A 25,914-nucleotide genomic window follows, 5' to 3' on the forward strand; every position below is an offset into this window, starting at 1 on the left:
TTTTTTTCTAATATATATATGACCTATATAATTTATTCATAAAATATATTATATTATATATTTTTTAAAGGAAATACTTATATTATTTGTATGTAATTTGTACTTGTAATAAAACATTTGTTTCTACATCCCAGTTTCTAATCGTATTGAGAGGATATCGCACCTGCATGTGTTGTCTGTCTTACCAATGTAAATCATGGTAAATTTACGTTCAACAAAACACATTTTATTATATTAGCTTTAATATTAAATGTATTAAAGTAAATTTACCTATTATCAAATTTTAAAGTAAGAACATTATCTAGAAAATGTCATATACTTTTATTGATATTATTTTAAAGTTGTAATATTTTACAAAGCTATTACTCACTTTAAATGATAATAAAAGCATAACATTTTCTAGATAATATTCTTACTTTAAAATTTTATAGTAGGTAAATTTACCCTAATACTTCAAATGTTAAAGCTAACATCACAAAATGTGTTCTGCTGAGTGCAAATTTGCTATGATCTACATTAGTAAGACAGACACAACACATGTGGGTATAACATCGTCTTAACTTGACATAATTGAAATTTTTTAAATGCCCTTCAAAATAATGTCATATTTTAATTTTATAATAGATATATATACTCTAGAACCAAAATTGAGTAAGTTCTATTCAGACTGCGTGAGCGTGTTTTGTTTGTCATACGTGTGTAAGACAGAGAAAACACACGGGGGTGCGTCATCCTCTTATAAGGATGCCATATGCCATATCTGCATTATAATTGGTAAAATCAATAAACCTAAATAGTTATGATATAAAAAACAAAATCTATACCTATTGCCTGTTATACATTTTTATTTTTACTTTTTTGTGCTCTGTTAAAGTAGTTGGTCCATTCCTAACCAATCTAGTATCTATGAGATGTACAAATTAAATATTTAACTGAAATTTCTATAGCTTCATGTAGTATGTCCATCACATTAATCAGAATATTAGCTATATTTCACAATTACATGTGTTTGTTTATATGTCACAATACCAATTATACATATTATACATTTACATACAATATATATAAGTCATTCTCAAACCCACTTTGTGAAAAATAATTCATTTTATGTTACTTTTATGAAATACAGTTGTATTAAATTTTTTTTTTATAAATATAATATTTTAATTAAAGATAATACAAATATTTGAACAATAATTAGTTCAGTTTATTTAAATGTGCTGAGTACATACCAAATTTTAAACAACTATAAACAGCATTTAAGAAATCCAATGGAAATTATTTATAAAATACTGAGTAAAATTTGGAAATTATTTATCAGCTTCGTTTAATCAACAAAAACATTGATTTGAATTAATATAAAGAACACTAGGTTAAAAATTCAATAACTTTTATTTAGTTCAGACAATTTGGCCTAAATATTAGTACCAATATACAATAACAAACTGGTGATCTATAGGAATAAATTATTATATACCGATAAAACTTATTTTTATTATAAACAGTTCATACAGTGTATAATTATGTATACCATTATAATATATATATTATATATCATATATTATGTATATTTTATATAAATAGTAGGTACATATATATATAATATAATTTATATAATAAATATATATACAATAATATTATATATTTAAAACATTACTTACTACAACAGGATAGGATAATAATTTAAAACACATGAACAACACTGGCCACTAACAAATAAAGAAAAAAAAAGAAGGAAAATAATAATATGTATAAAAAAAAACTGTAAACTTATATAATTTACTTTAGGTATTTCAGTTTTAAAACAAACTGAACAAAAACAGCGAAGGAAGAGATAAATACATTTACGTTGTGCATTGCAGTTACATGTATAAGGTTTTGTTAGAACAATTTTTTACATATTTATTCCACTAATTAGTACATCATGGTTATGTAAATACTTCTTAACGCTAATAGTATACACATGGTACTTTTAAAACAATACTTTGGTATGTAATCTCACGGAAATTGTGCACATTCGGTCATTATTATATCCTTCTCATCTAGGGAAACTATTATGGACAACTAATTTAGATACATTTTATTTTAAATTTATATATATAACAGACGTTATAAAAAACGTATTAAAAGAAAAAAAATGTTAGAACGAAAGTTGATAAATTAATGAATAAGTTAAATGGTAATTTTTCCCATGAGTCATTAACAATTTTTTTCAACTTAACAATCAGAAAAAAAAACAATTATTTCAAAAATTAATTTTGAACTTAAAAACGCCATTTAAAATATTAAAAGGATAAAAAAAAAATAAAACAAAATGTTGCTTTTTAAAAATGCAATAACTATCCATGCCGCTTTGACAACTTGAAGGAGTGCTGATGCGGCACAGTTTAAACAGTCAATACCACCTGCACCTCTCATTTTAATCTTGAGAGGCGGATGGGTAATATCAGGAGGCTCCAAGATCACTACAACTACTGTCTAATCTCCGTTCTGTCGATATGGTCAATAGTTTATTGAACTCTGTGTCTAATACTTGGCGAGCCTATTAATAATATTTAAATTTGAATAAAAATTAAATAATCAAAACTATTATATTATTATTATCCATTAAATTTTAAACGTACTTGTGCGTTTTGTGGAGGTATTTGAAGTGCCATAGCAAGTGTGTTAGAATCAAAATTCTTGTCAAGTGCAATTATTGCACCATGTACACCGGATTCAATTAAATTGTTAGCATATTCCTAAATTTTTAATTGTCAGTTATACACATGATTAATTGTTTTATTTTTTTAAAGTTTTTTAATTGCTGTCAATATACAAACCTTCAAACCAATGCTAGTAATCCATTTAATTACTCTTTCATTGGACCATACTAAAATGTCTACAGTTTCATGTTCAGCAATGCGGCGTCTATCTTCTAGTTGACTTCGATCAAAATTAACCCGTTTTAAGCATGTTATACCAAATTGTAAGCTTGTTCTAAATAACAGTATATTAAATTTAAAAAAAAATAAAATAAATAAATTAAAAATATATTATACTAATGAAAATATTATTTAAAGTTACCGATGGAAACCATCCAGCATTTTCAACTGTGATCTAAAATCACGTTTTGTCAGATGATCAAGCATTCTAGCATCTACAAGACATTCCATAAATGTAGATCGATATTGTGGTAATCCCAATGATGGTAACCAATAGTTTCCAACCCATTCGTGATTCATATCACCAAAAGCTAATGTTGAACGAAGCGATTTTGCTGGAGCTGAAGGGCTTGTTAATGACACCATCTCCTGAATGGCTAATCTAAGCTTTAAACGGTGCAATGGATTGCTAATTCCAATCTCTCTTTGTATTTCAGTATCCGATAAAGCACTCATTATAGCTCCAGATTTAACATTAGCTCTGCAAGCTGCCACATACCATGCTGGCATTCCAACCCATAATTCTAACCAAGCCACAATAGTTGGTCCATTCCATAAAGCAAATGGAGTTCCAGCTTTCATTGCTTCTTCAAGTAATTCATGCCTACAAAATAGAAGTATTAGACAAGTGATTAATCATTAAATAGTTGATTTTACTTTTTCTTTTTTCTTCTGTCAAAATCGCCTTTCTGTCCTAAACTTGCACTACATAAACTGGAAGTATCATCTCCAGCATAGGAACTAGCCAGTGACATATCAGAAGAAGACATATGACTCAACATACCACTCATGCCCTCTTTGCCCTTTCCCTGCTATAAATATATAAATAAAAGAAATATGTAATTATATATACATAAGTATAAATTTGATTACAATAATTAGGTACAATACCTTTTCTTTTTTACTAAAGAATCGTCCTAGAGATGACTTTATTCCTTTTTTTTTTTGCGCTGCTACAGATGCAGATGACGGCAATGTATGATGGTATGATTGCATTTGAGAGACACTGAATGCACTTGATATACTTGACAGACTAGTGCCAGTTTGACCCATCAATGTCGGACCATGATGCAAAGAATCTTGACTGCTGTGACGAGAGGACAACGGTGATGGAGGCGTAGAAAACCCACTGGCACCCCTATATTACAAACCCAAACCAACGGCTACTACAAATAACTAAAAAGCACTAAGGAGGGCATTTACAACTAACATTTAATGATTTTATTGTATATACAAGGAAATGATTTATCTATTTATTATGTGAATATCGCATTAATTAATTTAAAATTTATTAAAATTATGATGAAAAGATTTAACCTCAAAATATAAATACTGTGTTTTTGTTTGGCTTGCGTGCCTGTACATTAAATAAAAATATATCTTTTATAAAATAATGAAATATGGATTGTAAATATATGTACAATTTGTGGTACATATGAAATAATATGCCTATACTACATGGTTTTTAACCATATTTAAAATGTCTAATTAAATAAGTAAATTTAAATTACTGCAATATTTACCTTAATGATGAAGAGTTATAGTTTATCATATTTAATGTTGATGGAACAGTATTGATGCCAGCACGCCTATAACAAACGAAAAACAAATTATAAATCTAGTAAATCATTTATTTATTTTTTAACTATTTAAGAATTATTATACTAACCTGCGCAGTTCTTCTTGACTATGAGCTAAGGCTTGAGCCACTCGCTCTAATCTCATTGAACGTGCTGTTAATGGACTTGCTGCTCCATTATTATCTTGTGTTGATGAAATACCCATGTCATCTTCTTCATTAAGCTGAAGCTAAAAAATAATGTAAAATTTGTTGTTTTATTAATATATACAGGCAAAGCCATGAAGTACGACAAACAATTTAAGTTTACAATATATAATATATGATTAATTTAAAATTAATCAAAATACAATAAAAAATTAAAAGTAGAATCTGCATTGGAACTTGCCATCACCAGTCTTGGAAGGAAATATAACTTATTGATGATAGCACGCAAAACATAAACAAACTGTATAGTGTATACCAAGAACTTACTGAAACTTTAAAATTTAAGATATATCAACAATAAAAATTGCAGACAATCCAATTTTTTCATTAAAAAACCGCACAAAATACTTAATACTTAGTATACCTAAATAAGAACCATATTTAAAAAATCATAGATATTTTTGTACCATTTAAAGAGTATCATATAGCAAAACTAATTATTTTTTTCTGTAAATAAATAACTAGATGCCTTTTAAAAAAAAATTTATGTAACTAATTTTAAATTTGAATGGGTAATTTTTAAGTTATTTAACTTTGTAAACCAAGGATGATATAAATAATGGAGTTATGATGGTTTTAAAATTTAATTATAATTAATCTATCAACATTTTATCATTTGTAAACATGTCCAAATATAATTAATACAAGATCTTACATATGCTTAATAATTTTGTAAAACCATTTAAGCATTATCTTTTAAAAACTTTTCAATAGGATACTCTTTAAATGGAATAACAATTTAAATAATTTAATATGGTCCTTAATAAACTTAACAAATAAAAAAAGTTTGAATTTGAATAAATTGATTTACTAAGGAAAATCAATTTTTGACAAAAAGTTAACAGACAAATATATTAATAAAACCAACCAACCAATACTATTAAATTTCTGCATCACTCAGAATTAAAGCAGTATAAAAATGTATGAATTGATTATTTGTATTTTATTTATATTGTACAAGATTATTTTACTTACAGAATGATATTTATGTAAATACTCTCTCTGAGGAGTAGACCGGCCACTAGCAGGAGGTGACTGCCGATCATAATTACGATTTCTAGATAATAGATTAACATGTTCCATGCTACCAACTCTGGATTCAAGTTCTTCTGCTCGAGCTTCTGTATTTTGCTTTTCAGCTTGAATTAGTCTTATCTCTGTATTGATTGCATCTAATTGTTCTTGTAACATCAGAGCTAATGTCTGAGCATCTGCTGCCGAAGGAGATAGTGGTTCGCCTGTATCACAATACATACCTGGCTCATCATCAAGATCATCATCACCACCATCCATATCTACATCGCTAGAAGCATCAAATGCTTGCTGTACATTAGCTAAGACATGGGCTTGTTGTAGTTTTTCCCATTCCTAAAAAAAGGCACATATTAAAATATATATATTGGTAGACTATATAAAAAAATAATATTATAATATTCTATCAAAAATACACAATAGAATAAACTATAAAGTGAAATCTCCCCAAGTAAGAGAATATAACATAAACTTTTACAAGAGGCACTTCTATATAGTGAATACAATTTAAATTTCAGTGACCGAGATAATCTAATATTTAAAGGTTTCACTGTATTGAATATATAGATATGATAAGTTTATAGTTTGACATTTTTTGAATAACTTTTAATAAAAAAAAAAAATAAAAAAAATAAAATAGGACCTTGGCATGATTTGATTCCATTGGAGACATTCTGGCTTTCATTGATCTACGTGATAATGAATGAGTATCAAAGTTTGAATGTTGACTAGAACTTTGAACAAAACTCCCTTGATCAGGACCACCAGGAGACAAACTCCTACAAATTAAGTTTGTTATAAATACTAAACAAAGAAAATGTAATTATCCACTAACCTTGTTAATGCATCAGTCTGTTGTATGTTAAAAGCGATCTCCTGTTGGAGCATTTGTCTTTTAATGTTATCGATTTCCATACGTGCTTTTCCAAGTTCTTTTAATAATTCAGTCTAAAATCAATTTAAAATATTTAAAATTAATGTTTATGATAACATTATATTTAACAGACAAACCTTTTCTGTTTGAATTTCTTCGACTAGTTTACGACACTTTTCTAGTTCTTGCGTCAGCATGTTTTTCTCTTCTAAAGCATGCATGCGCTCCTTCAAATGTACTTGAAGTCGTTCATTAGATTCTAAAACATTTATAAAAATATATAATTAAAAAAATAAAAATAAATAATATTGTTTATAATAACCTGATAATAATTTGTCAACAGTAGCTGAAAGTCTTGTATTATGTTCTTCATTCATTTTTAGTCTTTGATTGACTCTCATTACTTCAGCATTTTTCTCTTCTACTTGTGATTCTAACCTTTGAATACGATCTTCAGCTGTACCATGTCTTTCTTGAGCCTAAAATAATTTTGCATTAATTTTATTTGTTTATTTCACAATATATTAACTAACGTATAGAGCGAGCATAATAATAAAAATGAATAAATAATATTCATACATTCAATTATTTAATTTTTTTTTCAAACCAATATTATCTAGAAGTTATAATGTAAATAATTTAGAATTTGATGACAACTGAAATAAATAATTCTTTCTTTTTTTAAATTTGAACTATGCTTAAAAAATTATATAAATTATTTATTTACTCTATACTCTTATAGATATATTTGATATTAAGATTTTGTGTATATATTTTTAGTGTTAAAAGTAGGTAATGAGATTTTAAATCTTTTTTACTTTTTCTTTTATTTAAAATTTATTTTAAACAGAAATAATGTGAGAGTGTTTGTGACGTATTTTGGTTACTGTATATTAATGACTATTTCTTGGCAAAAGAGTATAGAAGAATAAATATTTGATTGTGTGAACAAAGTAGAATACATATTGTTTACAGATAATCTGATTTAAACAATAATTTCAATTTATAATTCAAAATAAATAAATAGAATAGTAGAAAATTACAATTAAAAGCTTATATATATATATATATATATATTTGCATTCTGAAACTGAATGAATCAGGATCTAATTTTGGATTATTTAAGTTATAATTAGGGCTAGAATTTTAAGATTCTTGATCCTAAAAAAATGACCAGAAAATAACTTTTAAAGATTTAGGAACAAAATTCCAAAACATGAAGTCACATATGAATCAATTGCGATTTGTTTTGGCATATTGTAAAAAATATGTCAATACACACAACCAAAGTAAAAATACTACAAAATAGGTATTTACCGATACTATACATAGATTACCACCGTACTATATGTACTCACCACATCACTATAATTTAATTTAACGATTAAGATAACTCACAGTATTGAAGATTATTGTTGCATTTATAAGTGATACAATTATTGATTGCAAATATTTAATTAATTGACTATCTTTAAAAAAATACAATATTATTTGCTATGCATTTTTAACTACCATTGAAAACAGAGCATAAATGAAAATAAATAAAAAATGAATTAAAAATGCTATATATTTGAATTCATAGACGACCAAATTACATTTTGTGCTTGAAAATTATATTATCCTGTAAATTATAAAAAAAATCCTATACTATCTTAGCCCTAGTTATAATAATTAATATTATTATTTATTGGGACGACATAGAAACTATGTAGTTTGGAACAAATGTGCAGGTAGTATAATTTTACTTTTAAATAACTTTAAAACACTTTAACCTGAAGATTTAAATATAAATATGGTTCTCTCTTTTAAAATAATTTTAAACAGTTAAATTCTTACAAAATAAAAATCATACAATTATTAATATATTTTGAAATATTAGCATAATATAACTAAAAATTGCCCTACTTATATATGAAAATATAGCCAAAGGGTGTTTTCTTTGTTATCATATGTAAATAAACAATAAAACACAGTAAACCATCCTGAATATGTACACTATAATTTATATTTTTAAATATGCATTAAGTAAAAAATATATTTAGTTGTAAAAGTAGCAGGAAAATCGTGCTTAAAGCATAAATAGAAGTAATAAGGTATTCAAGATTCAATAAAAATTGAATATTAAAAGTACAATACTATGACTAGTCTAAACTAATAAATAATACGAGTTCGACAACAGGTTGGGTGTGAAAAACAAAAAGAATAAAATTGAGAAAAAGTTTGATCTGTTGAACGAATCTCGTACCTGAGCCCTTACCTGGGTAAGGGCTTCCATTCGCTGTTTAAGTTCTTGTTCTATCTCTGGCAGAGTTGCAAATTGTGCCAATTTCTGTTCACATAATTCTAATTTCTCATGAGTTGCACGTGTCTTTTCTTCTTGCAACTGAAAAAATGTATTTGCAAAATTAAAAGTTATATATATTAATAGGAACATCACACATACTTTTAACTGAGCTTCTTTATGCCTAAGTTCTTGTTCTAATTTATCATTTAAATCATGCAATGAGGTAGATTCACGTTGTAAATTCATGTATTTTTTTTCCAAGGAACTAATCCGTTCTTCCTATAGAGTATAAAATGTATAATTAACATTAAATACTTTTAAATGGAAAATAATCCAAACGTACCTGTTCTTCTTTGATAGAAATATTTTCTCTCAGTTCATGATGTAAATTATTACTATTTTCTTGAGACTTATGAAGTTCTCGCTGTGTTTTTGAAAGTGAATCCTCTAATTCAGAAACTCGACTAGACAATTCATTCATTTTCCAAGTGCCATACTCAGAATTCTAAATTAAACATTAAATTTATTTTTAAAAAGTTCATTTTTCAATTTGTACATTAAGCAATGCAATATTTTTTATTTTGACAAACCTCTTGATCAATACTATTATTAACACAATTGTCCACATGTGTGTTGACTAGTTTTTCATCTTGTGCATACTTAGTAGTTTCATCAATGTGACCATTCAGTGTTCTATTCTGACATGCAAATCAATCACTTTACACAAAATGCTTAAAAATACTCATGCAATTCAATAAACTACTTTACCACATTAAAAATATAATACATATCCAATTAATATATTTATAGAAAAAAAATGTTAAAATCAATTAAAATAAAATTTAACATTAAAGTGTTTGATATGTATTTTATTCTGAGGTAAGAGTACATATTTATATAGTCACTTAGAAATAAATAAGTAAATAAAAAAAATAAGACAATTTGTTCTGCTATATTTTAGGTTTTAAGTATACCCTGTCAACGGGTGTGTTATAGCTTATAGAATAGATGATTTTTTTTTTTTTAATTAAATTAAATTAAATTTTAAAGACAAACAATAGTAATATTTTTTATTACAGTAAGTAACTATATAATATAATATGTACACACAAAGGAAAGAAAATTAAATAAAAAAAGTAAAATACAGCTAACACAATAAAAAATATTATAATTTATGTTTGCTAATAATCTAACCTAACCAACCGGTAATGATCAACTTACCAGTCCTAAAATTGTGTAATTCGGGTATTATAACATATTTTAACAAGATCTGGTATTATTGAGATGGGCTTGTAATTTAAAACATTTAATAGGTGCCCAGATTCTGATATCAGAGTTAAATAATTTATTTTCACACACTAAGAAATATATTTACATCTAATAAGTTCATAAAAGTAGATAAGTTGAAAATTGGATTATAGATCGACTATTATACAAATACTGAAAGGATATGTTATCTAAACCACGGAACTGTTTGAATACTTGTTAAGGTATTAAAAGTACATAAACATCATTCAGCAAAAATTTTCTATTTTAGAATGTGATTATATACAAAAAATTAAATTAAATCAGTGTAGAAAATGCCTTACTTTGTTCAGAATCTTAAAATGTATTATTCTTCTAAAAAATATATCATGTGATTGATTGTAGGCATAGATTAACCATAACACAATAATTTCTGTTGTAGGTGACTTATATTTTAATCATGCTTTAAGTTAACTGAATTATATATAAAAATATATGGGTTGGCGTTCATAATATGATGATTATACATCATAATAGTTATTCAATAATAAGACTGATTTATAAACTAATAATCTCATAATTTTCTAAAAAATTAAAAAAAAAAACAATGAGAAAATGCCAAAATCTACATTCTTTTTAGTTTTATTTGATACAATTTTAAATTCTAAATTCAAAGATCTTAACTTTAACCTACCAAGTCAAAGTAAAATACTCTGTACAAATAAATATTTAATTAACACAGAAATTTCTCTTTAAAAATTATAATAACTACTTTTGAATTTAATAAAAATAATATGCATGCCTTTTAAGTTTACCCATATGCAAAGAATATACATTGCATACCTTATACAAATGAACTGCTATATTAATTTAATACTACCCTTTTTTAATATTATATATCTACTGAATTTTACTTAAAATTGACTAATTTAATAAAACATCTAAGTACTAATTATGGTCATGTGATTATATACAAAAATTATTCACATACAAAAGTGCATATCTATAATCTACAATTTGATTTTATAAAAATAAATGTAAAATAATAATTTGTCAACTATTAGATATATGTCAATTAATAATAAAACGAAAATTACTTTTATAGTATGTGGTTGAGAGCAAGTACCATCCACATTATCAGAACCTCCATTTTCTTGGATAATGGAATCATCTTCTGTTTTACCACCAGATTTTAACACATCAAGCTATTAAAAATATCATTATAAAACTTGTAAAGTATAAAATAAAATAAAGTTGATAATTTAATTATTAATACCTCTTGCATAGTGCTTTCTAGTTTCTCTTCAAGTTTAGCATTGGCTTCTAGAGCATACCTTAATCTATCCCTTACCTGTTTATAAAAATAAATTATATTGGTAAATAATTAACATATAAACTTAAAATAAAATTTAAATAGATTTTAATAATCAATAATACATTGTGTAATACACCAATACAAAAATAACTTTTTTTTTATACTTACTTTTTCATCAAGAGCTTTATGATGCTCAAAAAGACTTTTAAGTGCTTTCAGAACTTCTACTTCACTGGAAACGCCAGAATAGGCTTGTGGATTTTGATTTGTCTGCCTTTTAATGACAGTTGATCGTATTGACCTTTCATGTCTTGATACTAAACTTTCCAAATGTTCTAATAGCAACTAAAATTAAAATAGTTAAAATATGTTTAACATAAAAAATGATAATAAAAATAAAATATATACTCTTGTATTGCTTCTTTCAGCTTTTAATTCGGCAATTTCTTCATCCCTTGCGGCTAATTGGTCACGTGTTTGACTTAGTTCTTTTCTTAATGCAGCAATTTCCTAAATGATAAAAGAAAGTATCAACCATTACTATATAAGTAAATTATAACTCATAATCTTATTCACAAAAGTCTCAATCATAATTTAATACAGATTAGTGATTACCAACCTAGAATTTTATATTTTTAGTTTAAAAACAGCATTGTAAATTGTAATATAATATATAATATATCACATTTGAGTATACAACTACATTATTATATTAGTAATTACATATCTAAATCTGTGGTTTAAAATTAGTAATGAATAATGATACATGATAGGGTAATTGTTATAAATAATTTAAAAAAAAAAAACCAATGAAATATGTTTACCTGAAGTAAGACTAGGTGTAACATACAAGAACATGTGTTAACATTGTTATTAATATTTGCTATACGGTTTAATTTATACTGCGAATTATCACAAGTTTCATGAATTGTAGTTGCAGCATCATTTAATAATGATGAAAGTGTATCCGAGAATTTTGAACGATATAGTATGTTTATATTGTTCATAGTTAATTGTTATATAAAACAACAGAAATAATAATTAAATATAATACTAAAATATTATACAAAAAAATATAGAATGAAATAGAAATTCCACGGCATACAGAATTCATACTTAACTCAAAGGCTATGCAATTCATACTAAGAGAGAAAATGCATACTCTATTGAAACACCCTATTGAAATGGAAAGTAAAAAAAAGGAAAGGGATATTTATCTCAAGCGAACATATTGCTACTGGTAGTAAAAGCTTATATTTTATTATGAATACTCCCCTAATAATCACAGAGCAGCACATATTATATCCGCTTTTTTTAGACAAAATTTGATATCCAAAGGGCTTATTACTCAAATATTCAACATAATCCATTTTATGGAAAAAAAACATTTTCTGATTCCAAGTAGACAGTAATTCAAGAGAAAAATGAAAAATATCAAAACATAAAAATGGTAAAATGTACAACATAATATGAATCTTATAAAAATTAAATGAAATTATTTTGTAATAATTTATTCAGAAATAGTTATCCAGTTATCATAAATTTATGAGTAAGTCAATTGTCAATAAATATTTTTTTTCAGAGGAAATGTAGGTATGTAATCCAGGTATATTATTTTGAATAAATAAAATTGTCAATTTATACTTATTGAAGACTTCATGATTTGACATGATTACTAGCTATTTTTATTTTAAGTATGAAGTTTAAACATATCATTGACATAATGATTATTTTGAAAACAAGACTGTGTTTTTCTTTTGGTATATTTTTATAAAAGTGTAATTTTAAGTTATAAATTGTAATACTTTGAGTTATATCAAACATAATATATGCTTCAACTATATTTAAAATACAACAAAATCTTTTAAACTAGTTTATAAGTTTTAAATAGAAGGAAATTTAATATCTTATCAATATAAATGCAACACATATATCAATTAAATGAAGAGGACATCATATGCTTAGAGGTTAAAATATTGTAAAAAATTAAGAACATAGATGTAAGATAATATTTAATTTTTAAGTTGAATAATAGGTCAATTCACTCCAATGTTTAAGGTAACAATACATAATAAAAAATACTAAACCTAAATATTGTTACGTTATGCATTATTAAAACAGAGACAACACATGTGAGTATGAAATTTGTCTTAAATCTTTTTGAAAAAACATAGGAATAAAACAAATTAAAGCTTTTAAAATTCAATTCAATTCATACACTAAATCGAATATTAATTTGGTTCAATCAAATTACAATAAGGTGGATTACGACTATAAACAATTAGTTAAATATTGGTAATTAGTAGGACTCAGAAGTTGTGGGAGTTACATTTTATTCTATATTATACTCTTGATCTATAGCAGACCAAGTTAAACTAACAAACTATACAATAGTTAGTTTAAAATTCGAAAATTTAAAATGCCTTTTTTTGAGTATTTTTTTAATTTAAAAAGATATTTTTTTGTTGGAATTTTGAATTTTTCTTTTTGCATATTTAACATTTTTTCGTGTATATTTTATCTGTTTTAGTTTCTATAACTCCCGATCCTTGGTAATTAGTAATTGATTAACTGTAAGACAATTATAACTAATAAATGAGTAAAAGATATCAAAAATTGAAACTGAATTTCATATTATACGCCATATACAGTGTATCTATTAATACTTTTATTTGCTGTTGAGATAATAATGTATAACGGAAAGTCGGAGATTATAATGCACTAAACAGCAAATATGTATAATTGTGAATTTAGCGATCGTGATTAGCCTATGTTTTTTTTTTATTACAATAAATATTATATTTTCCCGAAGGGAGTAAGAGACAAAGATTAATTACTTTTAGATTGTCGTAACGAATGGTGCTAAAAAATGCCCATGAATAAAAATACCAATACAAATATTACGTGGGAACTGATTACGCGCGTGTTATTTATACTTAACAATAATTATTACTTAAATAATAATAAATCATATAGAAAAAAAAAGAAAGTATAGTATAATAAAAGCAATACTTAAAATCAAAAACTAATAAACTGTCTATATTTTTTTTTATTAGGTTTCTAGGTTCTTCGAGATTTTTTATCAAAATAAGTGGCACAATAGATAATTTATAAAATAATTTATAATAACATTTAAGATTTAAAATCATCTAAAATTCATAGAAGACTTTCAAATTTAAAATATTATCATCCATTAATAGTAGTTTAATCTTTGAGGTACTTGTAATGGTTAGGCCCAACTATTATATATAATAATTAATAATTAATATATAATATTAATGAGTAATGATATTTTTGTTTTATAAAATATTTACATACTTTAGTAAAGCAATTTTCATAGAATATTTCATGAATATAACATTTTATTTTTAGATAAAGTCGATATTTATTTTATTGAGGTGTAAAGATACTTGTATTTTATACGATGAATGGCAAAAAATTCTAAGGAAAAATGCGAGAAAAAAATACGGGAATATAGGTAGTCTTAAGAAAAAAATTATTGTTCTTATTATATATATTACTAGCTGAATTACCCGGCTTCGCTCGTGTGTATTTTTTGTTTTCTCTAAATGAAAGTCTTAAATCAACAAACATTGGTGGGTTTTAAAAAAAATGTATTTTATTTGGTTTAATAAAGTGCTAAATAGTAGTAGTAGCTGAATTATAAAAAAAATAATGAAAAATTGGGCAACGTAGTGACACTCGGGAGGGTATTCGGAACTCCGTGAAAAGAATTGGAAAAAAATTAAATAGTGTCGTCACAAAATTGGTACATAAAAAGGCCTGTTCTTTCATATATAATTAAATAAAGGATAATTAATTACGCATTTACCATTATACCAGTGTTATAAAATTATTGTCCATAAAACATTATTTAAAAAAATATTTAACTATTCATTTTTGTTGGATAAGTTTTATTAATCTCTTTACATACTTTAAATCAACTTACTAGTATTATACATTATACATATATAACTTTATGCCAATTTGTGGTATTGCCATAAACGTGTTTTCTGTAAGACCTACATTTTTTAACAGTATTGTCATAAAAAAAAAAAAATTGTAACCGCTATTTAGTGTTTACTCTAAAGAAGAGTACTTACAAAAAGTGGTTAGTATTTTATACGAGAAATGTGCTGAACGCAATTTTTTCAGGATTTAAAAGTAGGTATTACACATTGACTTTGAGCAAGCAACTATCACTATTACTCGTGAAATAATTGGATTTAAATAAAAGGATGTTTTTATCGCCATATCTTAAATTTCAAAATATATAATTTAGATTTTATAATTTTGTATACAAATAACGAGAATTATTTAATAGTTTTTATAAACTATATTTTTTATTGAATGAAAATGGTAAATGTATAATTAATAATAATATATGATAAATAAAAAAATTGTCGCTGATTTACGAATAATGTTTATTTACCAACAAATTAATAGACAATCATAAAGGTAAGCATAGATATCCAAAATTAGTAATACTACTTAAGTAATTTTATATCGATTTAAAAGCAAGATGATTTAAACATTTTAAGATTAAAAACGCATTATTAAAACATTGGTGATAAGCCAATTTACTATAATTTTAACTTTGACCCTACTGATTTTATTCAGCGAAAGGTGAAGTATCTATATTAATGCATGCAGAACAGCAGAGATAATATATGACATATGTCAGTAAAGTATTAACTTTAATACATTTTGATAAATTATGATGGCTAATTTAGTTAATAACATATATTTTTTGACATTTTATTTTATGTATAGTATAGTACCATAATAATAGCGGGTCAAATTATAAGTGAAAACTGGACGAGTATATGGGATGATGAGACATACACGCATAATATATTAATTTATAATCATTCACAAACGGGTTCACAATATTTCAAACAAACTTTAAAATTAAAAATTACATGACTAACACAGATTTGTATAGCTACTATAGCTTATAAATTTTAATATTATCAATATAAAATATTATTAATTTATATTATATAAATACATTTTTACAATGAGTGATTATTTTTTTTAAAAGTTATAAACAAACTCTAGTATACAATATAACAATATACCCTATTTGGCATTCACGTTAAGAAGGAACCTTGGCGGGACTCTCCATGGAGTCTACTTATCATATGCCAGCTGTGTAGCGAACTAACTCAAGCTCCTGTGCATAATTCAGCCGCCTAAGTTCGTTCTTAACAAAAATGGAGTTCAGGCACCTAATTTAATCAGTAATTGCTTAATTTAAAATTATTTTTAGAATGATACACCTAATTTAATTTAAATAATAATACGTCTTGTTAATTTGTAAAATAAGTATTGATCTACTTATTTTTAAGAACTAAAATTATAGAGTAAATTTTTTAATGGCTATAGAAACATGATTTAATTCATTACAATTTTATTATAAATAATTAATACATAGGTAACATTTTACATGAAAATCAGCTATATTAAGAACTAAGAAAGTTAAATAAATGATGATTACTAAATTACTTAATTTAATGACATAATGTGTACCATACATAAAAAATACACCAATAAAATATTATCATAGTTGTAAAAGGTTTACCTCTAAGTACATTAAAAAACAATATTTAGTGTACATCGTTTCAAACTTTTGTCTGAAGTACTTTTAGACCGAGATTACACCTAAAATAGGTATCTAATTTTAATTACCTAGTTAATAGTCACCATTAGTGTTGCGTGTAATTGAGTTTGGGTGAACCACACCATACAGTACTCTGATGTAGTTTTTTTTTAATATAATATATTATAATGTATTATGGATATTACTAATATTACTAAAAAAAAGTGTAAAATTGAAAGTTAATTTGTGTGTTATATCGAATACGTGAATACACCCTATGTAGCTATTAAATATGTGACTAATACAGTTATAAGAGTATGAAAAAATAATATATGTATAAAATATATAGCATAGGTTTAGTATGATTTAGATGCATTGATTAAATCACTTTTAAGTGAGTTATAATACATATATATTATACAATCAACTTTTAAATGGCGAGAAAAACGCGGATATAAGTATATAATATACTGCGATAAAGGTCACAGTCACTGGTCCAATATTACAAGTATTATAAATTATAGCAAGACGCAAGTAAAAAAATGACCGCAGATGTTCGACGAATAATAAAAAAAAATAATAAAAAGTATCGAGAAACTCGATTTGTTGTAGCTGGATTTCAAGTGTACCTATCTAATCATTGATCCAAAAAACGATTCTGAATGGATACGACGGTCACCGTGTACTATTTTCAATGATATTTTATAAAATATTTATATTTACATTAGAATATTATATTTTAATTCATCGTTTATTACTAAGCCAATACCTCGGCCAATACCGATGAGGCGACATAGGTACTATAGAATGGTATAAATAGGTCGTGGTGATGTAGCATAAATAACTTAAGTTATTCTAAAATTTTAAATATGACTTAAATGGATAATTTTTTTTTCTTAGAAAAATTCATAATGTATAGAAATATTAATGATATACATAAAAGAAAAACAATTTTAAATCCCCCAAATGTAAATATATTTTTTTTTGTTAATACAGAAAAATAAGTAAATTCGTTTGAAAAAAAAACACGTTATTTTTTAAGAAATATCGAATAAGTACCTCAAATTATACATATATATATTTAATCATGAATGATTTTTTAATAATTGTTAGAAAAACTGAAACAAATTCTATTTAGTGGGTATTTTTTGATTTTGTTATTTTTAAAACATATGTATTTTACTGAGATTATATAAGAATAATTGTGTGGAAATCATTAGTTTTAAAATTATAGCTTTCCAAAGTTTATGATTTTCAGTTTCTTACGCATGAGTGCAAGATGCAACGCTCTAGTTAGTTTAGCGTGCTTTAATGAACTTTTTTTCTAAAACTCACGTATTTTATTAAGTTAAGAATGAATAATTGTAAGATTTCCAGTAAAAATAATATAAGTAGTCGCTCCCTACACTTACCAACTTTAGTCACCAAATTCGAGAACCTTCGGACTAATCGCTGGATGGAGATTCAGCATATCCAGAAGGTGGAAATAGTACACTGGAGGGGGAGGTATACCTTACCTATCATTAGGGTAGACAGGCAATCTAACAAGTGCATATCTACCTTTCATATAGCCTTAATGACTTAAGTATGACAAGTAGCCGCTATCTTCGATCTCAAAATTTGAAGTCCTACGAACCTCGTAACATTGCCAGTAAAGTAATACGATTATTAATCACTACCAATGCCTACCTAGAGCAGGATTAAGGACCAGAGCTATCCTAAAGAGGAATATAAATTTGGTACCCCTTATCAATAAGGAGCTATCAGAACAACATATATTTCACATATAATACTATATGAATATGAAAGATGCTACCCTGAAGCAAAATCTCCTTTTATATCTATATTATCTGGCTTAGGCTTCAGTTACCGACAAAATTCGGGTCTCAAGATTACAGTAATAAAAATAAATATAAAATGAATTACTCTACATAAAATTGACTTTGGGATTTCAATCTTAATTAATTAACAGTATCTAATTCTAATACCTATGACATGTTTTAAAACATGTAAACATTTTTTCAAAATCTTTTTAAGTTTTAAACCTCTAAAAAACTTTTTGGTGGTCAACGTGTTCATAGTAATAAAGATATCTTAGTTGTATTTTCTTTATCACTTACCTGTCCTATTTATCTGGAACATTATAAATTTTAAAATATTTAGTTTATAAAACGGAAATATTTCTTTTTCGACAGTTATTTTACATTTTGTATACTATATTATATAACTAATATTATTTTATTATTTATTGCTTGTATTAGTGATTATTTTTTACGAAATTAATGTTAATTTTTAAAGAATCATTCATTATTTAATATAGTAGTAGGTAAATATTAAATATAATAAACATTTAATGTTATTTGTTTTATTTAATTTAGGAAAATCCAAAAGTTCTATATTTATATAATATAATCGATAATATCACAGTTTTTAGTTTAGAATAAATATTAATGGTAACATAACTCCAATCATTGATAACTACAACGCGAAAATCCTAAAATGAAGTAAAAGGAGTGTTGAATAAGCCAGAAGTAGGGCACCAGGTCAACTACCAGGCCTATCGATCCAATAAGGGTGCGTTCTACAATAGAGTGGAAAAAGGGCAATGGATGATGCACTAGACTTTCAAGACGCCAAAGAAATAATGTACCACGTGTGTTATAACATGATTAAACTTTAATCAAATAATACGACATTTTTAAATATATATATTTTTTTTTTATAGAATAAAATTAAATATACTGTTAAACTTGCAATGTAGGTGTAAATAAAATTGTATTGACCGAGAGAAAAGCTATTATGAAATGTACAGTGTACTTGACTGGAATATTAAATTAAATTAAATATTATACGAAATATTCGCGTATTTGATTTAATATTAATTTATATCAGAAAAAAAAAAGAGATAATTTTGAAGACTATAAAAATACATAAAAAAAAAAATTTAAAACGTGTTTAAATATTATCATTTATCAGTTTGATAGTAAATAGAACCTCAGTGGAAATAAAGTTTTATTATAAGGTATTAAATACATTTTATGATGGGTTTTTTTAAAATTTTTATTAAAGTAATTACTTTTACTACCTGTAAGTATTACTATAGATTGATTACATAACAAAAAAAACAACAACAAACAACTGTCAAAAACTGATTTCCCATTTTTCTTAATTTTTTCTGATTATATAAAAAAATACATGGAATTTATAATTTTGATCTGTTCAAAGTACAAACTAGTCTATTAGCTATCCAAAACCAAGATCAAAGCATTTTGTTGACTATGTATCCTGCACACACACACACAACAGACATCATAGTAAAATCAATATATTTATCACTTAGCTCAGAGTTAAAATCAGTAAAATAATAAACAGTAAATTCCCATTACAAATTTACAATGAATACCAATACAACGAAAAATCCCGTTATAATGAAAGTCATAGAAGTCCCCTGCTGAAAATCAGTGCTTATAAAGAGCTTATTCAAATTTTTGTTTCAATGAAATTTCCGTTATAACAAAAAAAAAATTCGGTCCCCTGGAGTTTGTTGTAACGGGATTTTACTGTATTATATTAAATGTTGTAAATTTTATTCATGTGAAACAAATTTAAAACTTCAACTTAAAACTTATTACTTATTTGTATACACAGTAATACATAGAGTAAGTCTCTTATTTTATGATACCTATGGTATTAGTTACTTAAAACTTACTAAAATAAATTATACTAAAAAAAATAAGTACCTAAATTTTAGTTGACACAGTATATAGTATGGTATTGGACATTTGTTTTGCTTTGCTCACTTTAGAGCATGGTAGCAATTAATTATTATTTTAAATTTAAATACCATAATAATCACTTAAAAACAATTTTGACGTATCAATAAAAAAAGAAAAAATATGAATGGGTCTTGCTTTCATTTGTTTAAACATTCTTTAATATAAATGTTTCGATAAGTTGAAAAAAATATATAAGAAAAGTACAGATCAGTATTGCTCTGTTCAAGAAATCCAAATACATAACAAATTATTCACTAATTTTTATTATTTTCAACTTTTGATTCCATAGATTTACCCTGTAATTGTTTTTTTTAATTTTTACCTACATAGTTTACAACAGTTAAGTCAAAGTTCAATTATATAAAATTATGAAGATACTCTAAAACATTTATTAAAGAATTTATAAATAATAAAATAGGTAAATATTCAATAATGCAAATTCATTTAAAAGTAGGTATTCGTTACAGTTTGTCACATCAAGTTTAAAATAAATATTAATTAGCTATCTATTAGATTTTTCATTAGGTATTTATTAGTAATAAGTAATAACTAATCAGTAATAACTGTTGCACTTAGGAATAAGATAAATATTGATTATACCTTATGATCTAATTGTATGTGAATGAATCTGTTTATTAAAGTAATGAAAGCTTTTACCTAACATAACTGAATACAAATCATTCTGAATATTCTGGTTGAGCAAATAGGCTGTTAGATTATATATTATTACAGTTTTTCTATTTGTTATAGAGTCAGCTATATCTAAATGTAAGGCTAATTCATACTATAGGTATTATTATCAAACTGAAAGGGATTTATAAGACATATACCTAATTCATTATGTGAAGGGTATTCATTTAACTATTACCACAAACATAGTACTATATTATATAATACAGATACCACTGGTAAATGGTAATATATTACAGAGTACAAACTAGTAACTACTAACAATATTAATTATTATGGATAAAAAATTTCTTGAAATCATATTATAATATTAAATAAAACATATATTTATAAGTAATGATACATAATATTAATATTGCAACCAATTAACACAATATTAATTATTAAGACAAGGGAAATTTAGTATGCTAAGGGTGAAGGTAATTGTTATCTTAATTACTAGCATAATTCAATTAAGTACCTACATGATAGGTAGCACACAACATGATTAAGTTTTGATGAATAAAATTTATATTATTTTGATTTTTTATGCAATTTGTACTTATATTATAATTTAAATTAATTAATTAATGAAATTATTAGGGAAATATGTGTTGAAGCATAATAGTTTCATTTAAATCATATCCTGGACCATACCTAAGATAAAGTTATCTAATTTAGTTTATAATAGATACTTTCTGTAGATTAAGAATGGACTTTATTATATACCCAAATTGTGGTACTGAACACTCTTGAATCCCTAAACTATTATCTAGGACTAGGAGATCTGTCGTAAGTTGCAATCGTCAATGACTATTATGCAAACTGTAATATTTTAGTGAACCTACACTAATTTTTGTAGTGGTTGCTATTTAATAGTGAGATGTGACCTATTTTTATCAGCAGAGTGTTTCTCTTAAAAAAAAAGAGTGTAGACATATAGAATATCTTTCAACATAGGTAATTTAGGTAAACATAATACAATATTATATTTTAATAAGGAAGTAATTCATTAATTACTTATTGTACAATAGAAGATTTAGAAGTATGTTAAGGAAAAAATACCCTAATGTACTTATAACCAGAATACAATTATTCACATTGACTACTACTGTACTAACATTACTCATTGAAAATTAGGTCATTAAAAATAATTTTTAGGAAATTTATGATTACCTACTCCAATAATTTCTTAAAATGCTTTAAAACCATAACATAACATTCTTGTGTAAAGTTATATTTTAGTAAGTCATTATAAATAAAAATAGGTAGAAGAATATAAATCTGATTAAATTCACTGAGTGCCATAAACTATTATATTGATAAATTCAGTAATTTATGGATATCTACCCATGTTTAAATTTAATTAAAAATTGAATTTTACCTTTGGAAATGTGGCATCAATTTGTCTTTGTAGAGCATTTCTTTCACTTTCTACTTCGGCTAATTGTTTTTCAGTCTCGTCAAGTCTAATTTGACTCTTGCTCAATGTATCCAAAAGTTTGTTGCGTTCCTCTACCACAGTGTCCATAAACTCATTGATGCGAACATCTTCGCCGGAAAACTGATGCCGCTGACCACCAATATTGTCTTCAGTGATGGTCGGCATAACGTCACACATCATGTTCCACATTTTGTCGATATTTTAATTCACTGTCACGTTATATCAACTATACGTTGAATGCCATTTCATCGAATCTCCGTTATTCTGAAATGAAAATCAATTACGTCAAGATCGTCGACGGCGGACACTAGTGTTAGGCAGTTGTAGATACGGCACGACACTGTCAATGCAGATTCCTATGATCGGTTTACTTTAACTACTGATATCGAACCAAACAACGACGAAAATAACGCGGAATCGACATTTATGGTGAAAAACCATTGGACGATCACACACGGTTTCATAGGGATCGGCGTTCTATTCGAACAGAGCACGGACGCGATCGATTTTCGAAGCTCGAGAAATCGCGACGTTACGTATTATCAATCGAAACAGTTTTATCACGGTTGGCCCGAGAGAGCATGGCGTATAAAGGCGATAATATTTTAATAACGACAACGAAAATGACCGTAGTGTTCAGTGGTGGTATATCTTATAATTTTGTATTCTGTATATCTGTCTCTGTCTGCGATGGGCGTTGTTGTTGTGTGATATGAGGGCAAGTCAACGACGATGTGCCAAGACGTACATAGAAAAGTATATATATATATATACATTATGTGTATCGATGAGATCCCACAACGTGCAACGTTCGGGGCATCCCCCTCCCACTAACGAGAATACCGAAAGATAGCACAGAATCGACACACGAGAAAAGAATAAAGATTAAAACAGCCTTATCATCATCATAGAAAATGGGATGCGGCGGCAAAAACGAGTTGTTCCGTTTTTTGATCGACTTCTTCTTATCTATAAAACATGATTACTTACTTGGTTAAAAGGAATGTTGAACGTAAAACGAACGTTTGATGAATCGGCGGTGGTGGGGACACTCGCGCGATATTTGTTTTTAGGAATTTACGCGGGCGATCGACACGGGCATGACGATGGGGCGGCGGCGTCGGACAAGTTCAACGGGCGACTCCAAGACACGACTGTGAACATAGCGCGTGCACTCTACAGCACCGGCTGACGAGAAACGAACCGGAACGGATTGTGAAAACACGACTATTTCCCTTCCGATGTGTAGTTACGATATTCTGAGAGCGAACATTTTGACCTGGTGAAAGTTTCGGCCATGTTTGCGGTTCGATTGGGGGTGCGTTTCGGCAGAGTTCATGGAAGAAATACGATGCGGGCGCGGCTGTTTCCATGACGCTCTCGGGTTGACACTGCGCCCTAGCATGGGGACAGGCGCGCGCGACTGCGGTGGCCTTGTCACGGCGCCCGACCGTCTGACAGACTACGGTTTACATTTCAATTTAAGACGCGCGCTATACGATTCCTATGCTGTCTGTAGTAGTGTAGTTATTATATACAGACGTAACTTGTTTACATGTGTGCAGGTAAGTAGATTTGTACCAAGTTTTGGGGAAGGATGGCCAAATAAATTAGAAGTGCTTTTTAGGGCTCTGATTGCTAAAATCCCTACAGTTTTTAAGTGGCAAATTCAAATATAATATAATAAAAATTAAAACGTATTTTTTGGCTAAAAATTATAAAAGTGGAATTTTTACTTTGTTAGAAATTTTATCAAATTTCTACATAAGGGGTCATGTATAAGGGCTGTGTGATTACGTAGGTATATTTTTGTTGGACTAAATCATTCCCAAAAAGATAGGTACTATATTATACTATTATAGTAGTAGTATGTTGGTTTTTTTTATTTATATTAGATAGAAATTTGAATAATGATATAATTTATGGCATTTGAAAAATCATTAAGAGCTACAATGAACAGGGAAAGGACTTAGTAAAAACGCTCATATTGAGACTTATTCGTCGTTTTTTGAATGCAGTACTGTACAATAATATATCGTATAAACATTATAAACGATGCTACGACTAAAGATTCGTGGAATAAATCAAATAATGTGATTACATTTTTAGAGTAAAAAGAGGACTTAATTATTTATTCCGATAAACGAAAATATGTGTTTAATGTAAAATATAAATGTCTATTGTCTATACAAAATTGAAAATGGACATTTTATGACTTTAAATCGTTATCTATTTCAGCTTTGTTAACTTGCACGTTTGATCATCAAAATCCTATTAAAAGCTATTTTAAATTTTTAAATAAATCATATAATGGAAAAAAAAATATTCTATAAGTTTAAGGGTGCTGCTTGGATATATATGGTCTACATATTAAGTATGAGACCAGTATGAGAAGTATGTAGACCGTATGGCATAATGAAAAATATTCAAAATAATAATATTATAATTAGGTAGTACGTAGTCTGTAAAAAACTAAAAACTATTTACAAAATATCTAAAAAAAATATAAAAACCTTATAAGAGGACGCCACACCTGGATGTGTTGTCTCATGTAATTTTACAAAAAAAGTGATAGGTAAATGAAAAAAATGAGTTATTAGCTTAGAATGCTTAGATACTATTGTACTTATACTCTATGTATTCTGCAATTCCAAAATATTTGAAAATTGTATAGTTGCATGATAAGTTTATAATCAATAAATCAAGTGTGATTGATTTAAATATTTATTGCTGACTATAGTCTATAAATAGATATTATTAGAACCCTTATTATCTCCACAAAAAGCCTAGCTTCTGGAAGACATTCGTTTATGTATCAGTGCTATATTTTTATAGTATACATATTTGTATTAATCTATACATATTACATAGTATACGTCATGCATCATGTATAGACGTACAGTGTACTATTTAATTTTTCAATGTCATGAATAAATAATAAAATAATAATGAAAAATAAATGA

General features: G+C 26.3%; 1 protein-coding gene across 2 annotated transcripts; it reads right to left on the reverse strand.

The window, feature by feature from the left end:
• Nucleotides 1-2,404: 2,404 nt before the first annotated feature.
• On the reverse strand, nt 2,405-24,283 carry LOC132923451 (liprin-alpha-1). Of its 2 annotated transcripts, none has more exons than XM_060987448.1 (23): nt 23,942-24,283; nt 22,892-23,215; nt 11,869-11,970; nt 11,629-11,805; nt 11,422-11,496; nt 11,243-11,350; nt 9,491-9,598; nt 9,244-9,405; nt 9,060-9,179; nt 8,862-8,999; nt 6,939-7,095; nt 6,754-6,875; nt 6,578-6,690; nt 6,386-6,521; nt 5,686-6,078; nt 4,594-4,733; nt 4,448-4,513; nt 3,816-4,062; nt 3,582-3,736; nt 3,067-3,528; nt 2,823-2,979; nt 2,625-2,741; nt 2,405-2,542 (listed from the first exon to the last, which is right to left on the reverse strand). In XM_060987448.1, exons 2-23 carry the CDS (start codon nt 23,138-23,140, stop codon nt 2,447-2,449), a joined length of 3,600 nt encoding a protein of 1,199 aa, XP_060843431.1. In that variant the 5' UTR covers nt 23,141-23,215; nt 23,942-24,283; the 3' UTR covers nt 2,405-2,446. The 2 variants fall into 2 exon arrangements, with proteins under 2 accessions (XP_060843431.1, XP_060843432.1); XM_060987449.1 differs by having other exon boundaries at nt 8,874-8,999; nt 23,942-24,282.
• Between the last annotated feature and the right edge of the window lie 1,631 nt (nt 24,284-25,914).

Source organism: Rhopalosiphum padi, chromosome 2 (assembly GCF_020882245.1).
Source record: "Rhopalosiphum padi isolate XX-2018 chromosome 2, ASM2088224v1, whole genome shotgun sequence".
NCBI classification, from domain to species: domain Eukaryota; kingdom Metazoa; phylum Arthropoda; class Insecta; order Hemiptera; family Aphididae; genus Rhopalosiphum; species Rhopalosiphum padi.

Bases quoted from the DNA above. Each gene is read 5' to 3' on its own strand.
- LOC132923451 (XM_060987448.1), bottom strand. From the start codon at position 23,140: ATGTGGAACATGATGTGTGACGTTATGCCGACCATCACTGAAGACAAT. The intron at 11,351-11,421 runs GTATTAATAATT...TATTTTTAATAG, and splicing joins TAGAAAGCACTATGCAAGAG to CTTGATGTGTTAAAATCTGG. The intron at 9,180-9,243 runs GTACGTTTGGAT...TATACTCTATAG, and splicing joins TTTCTATCAAAGAAGAACAG to GAAGAACGGATTAGTTCCTT.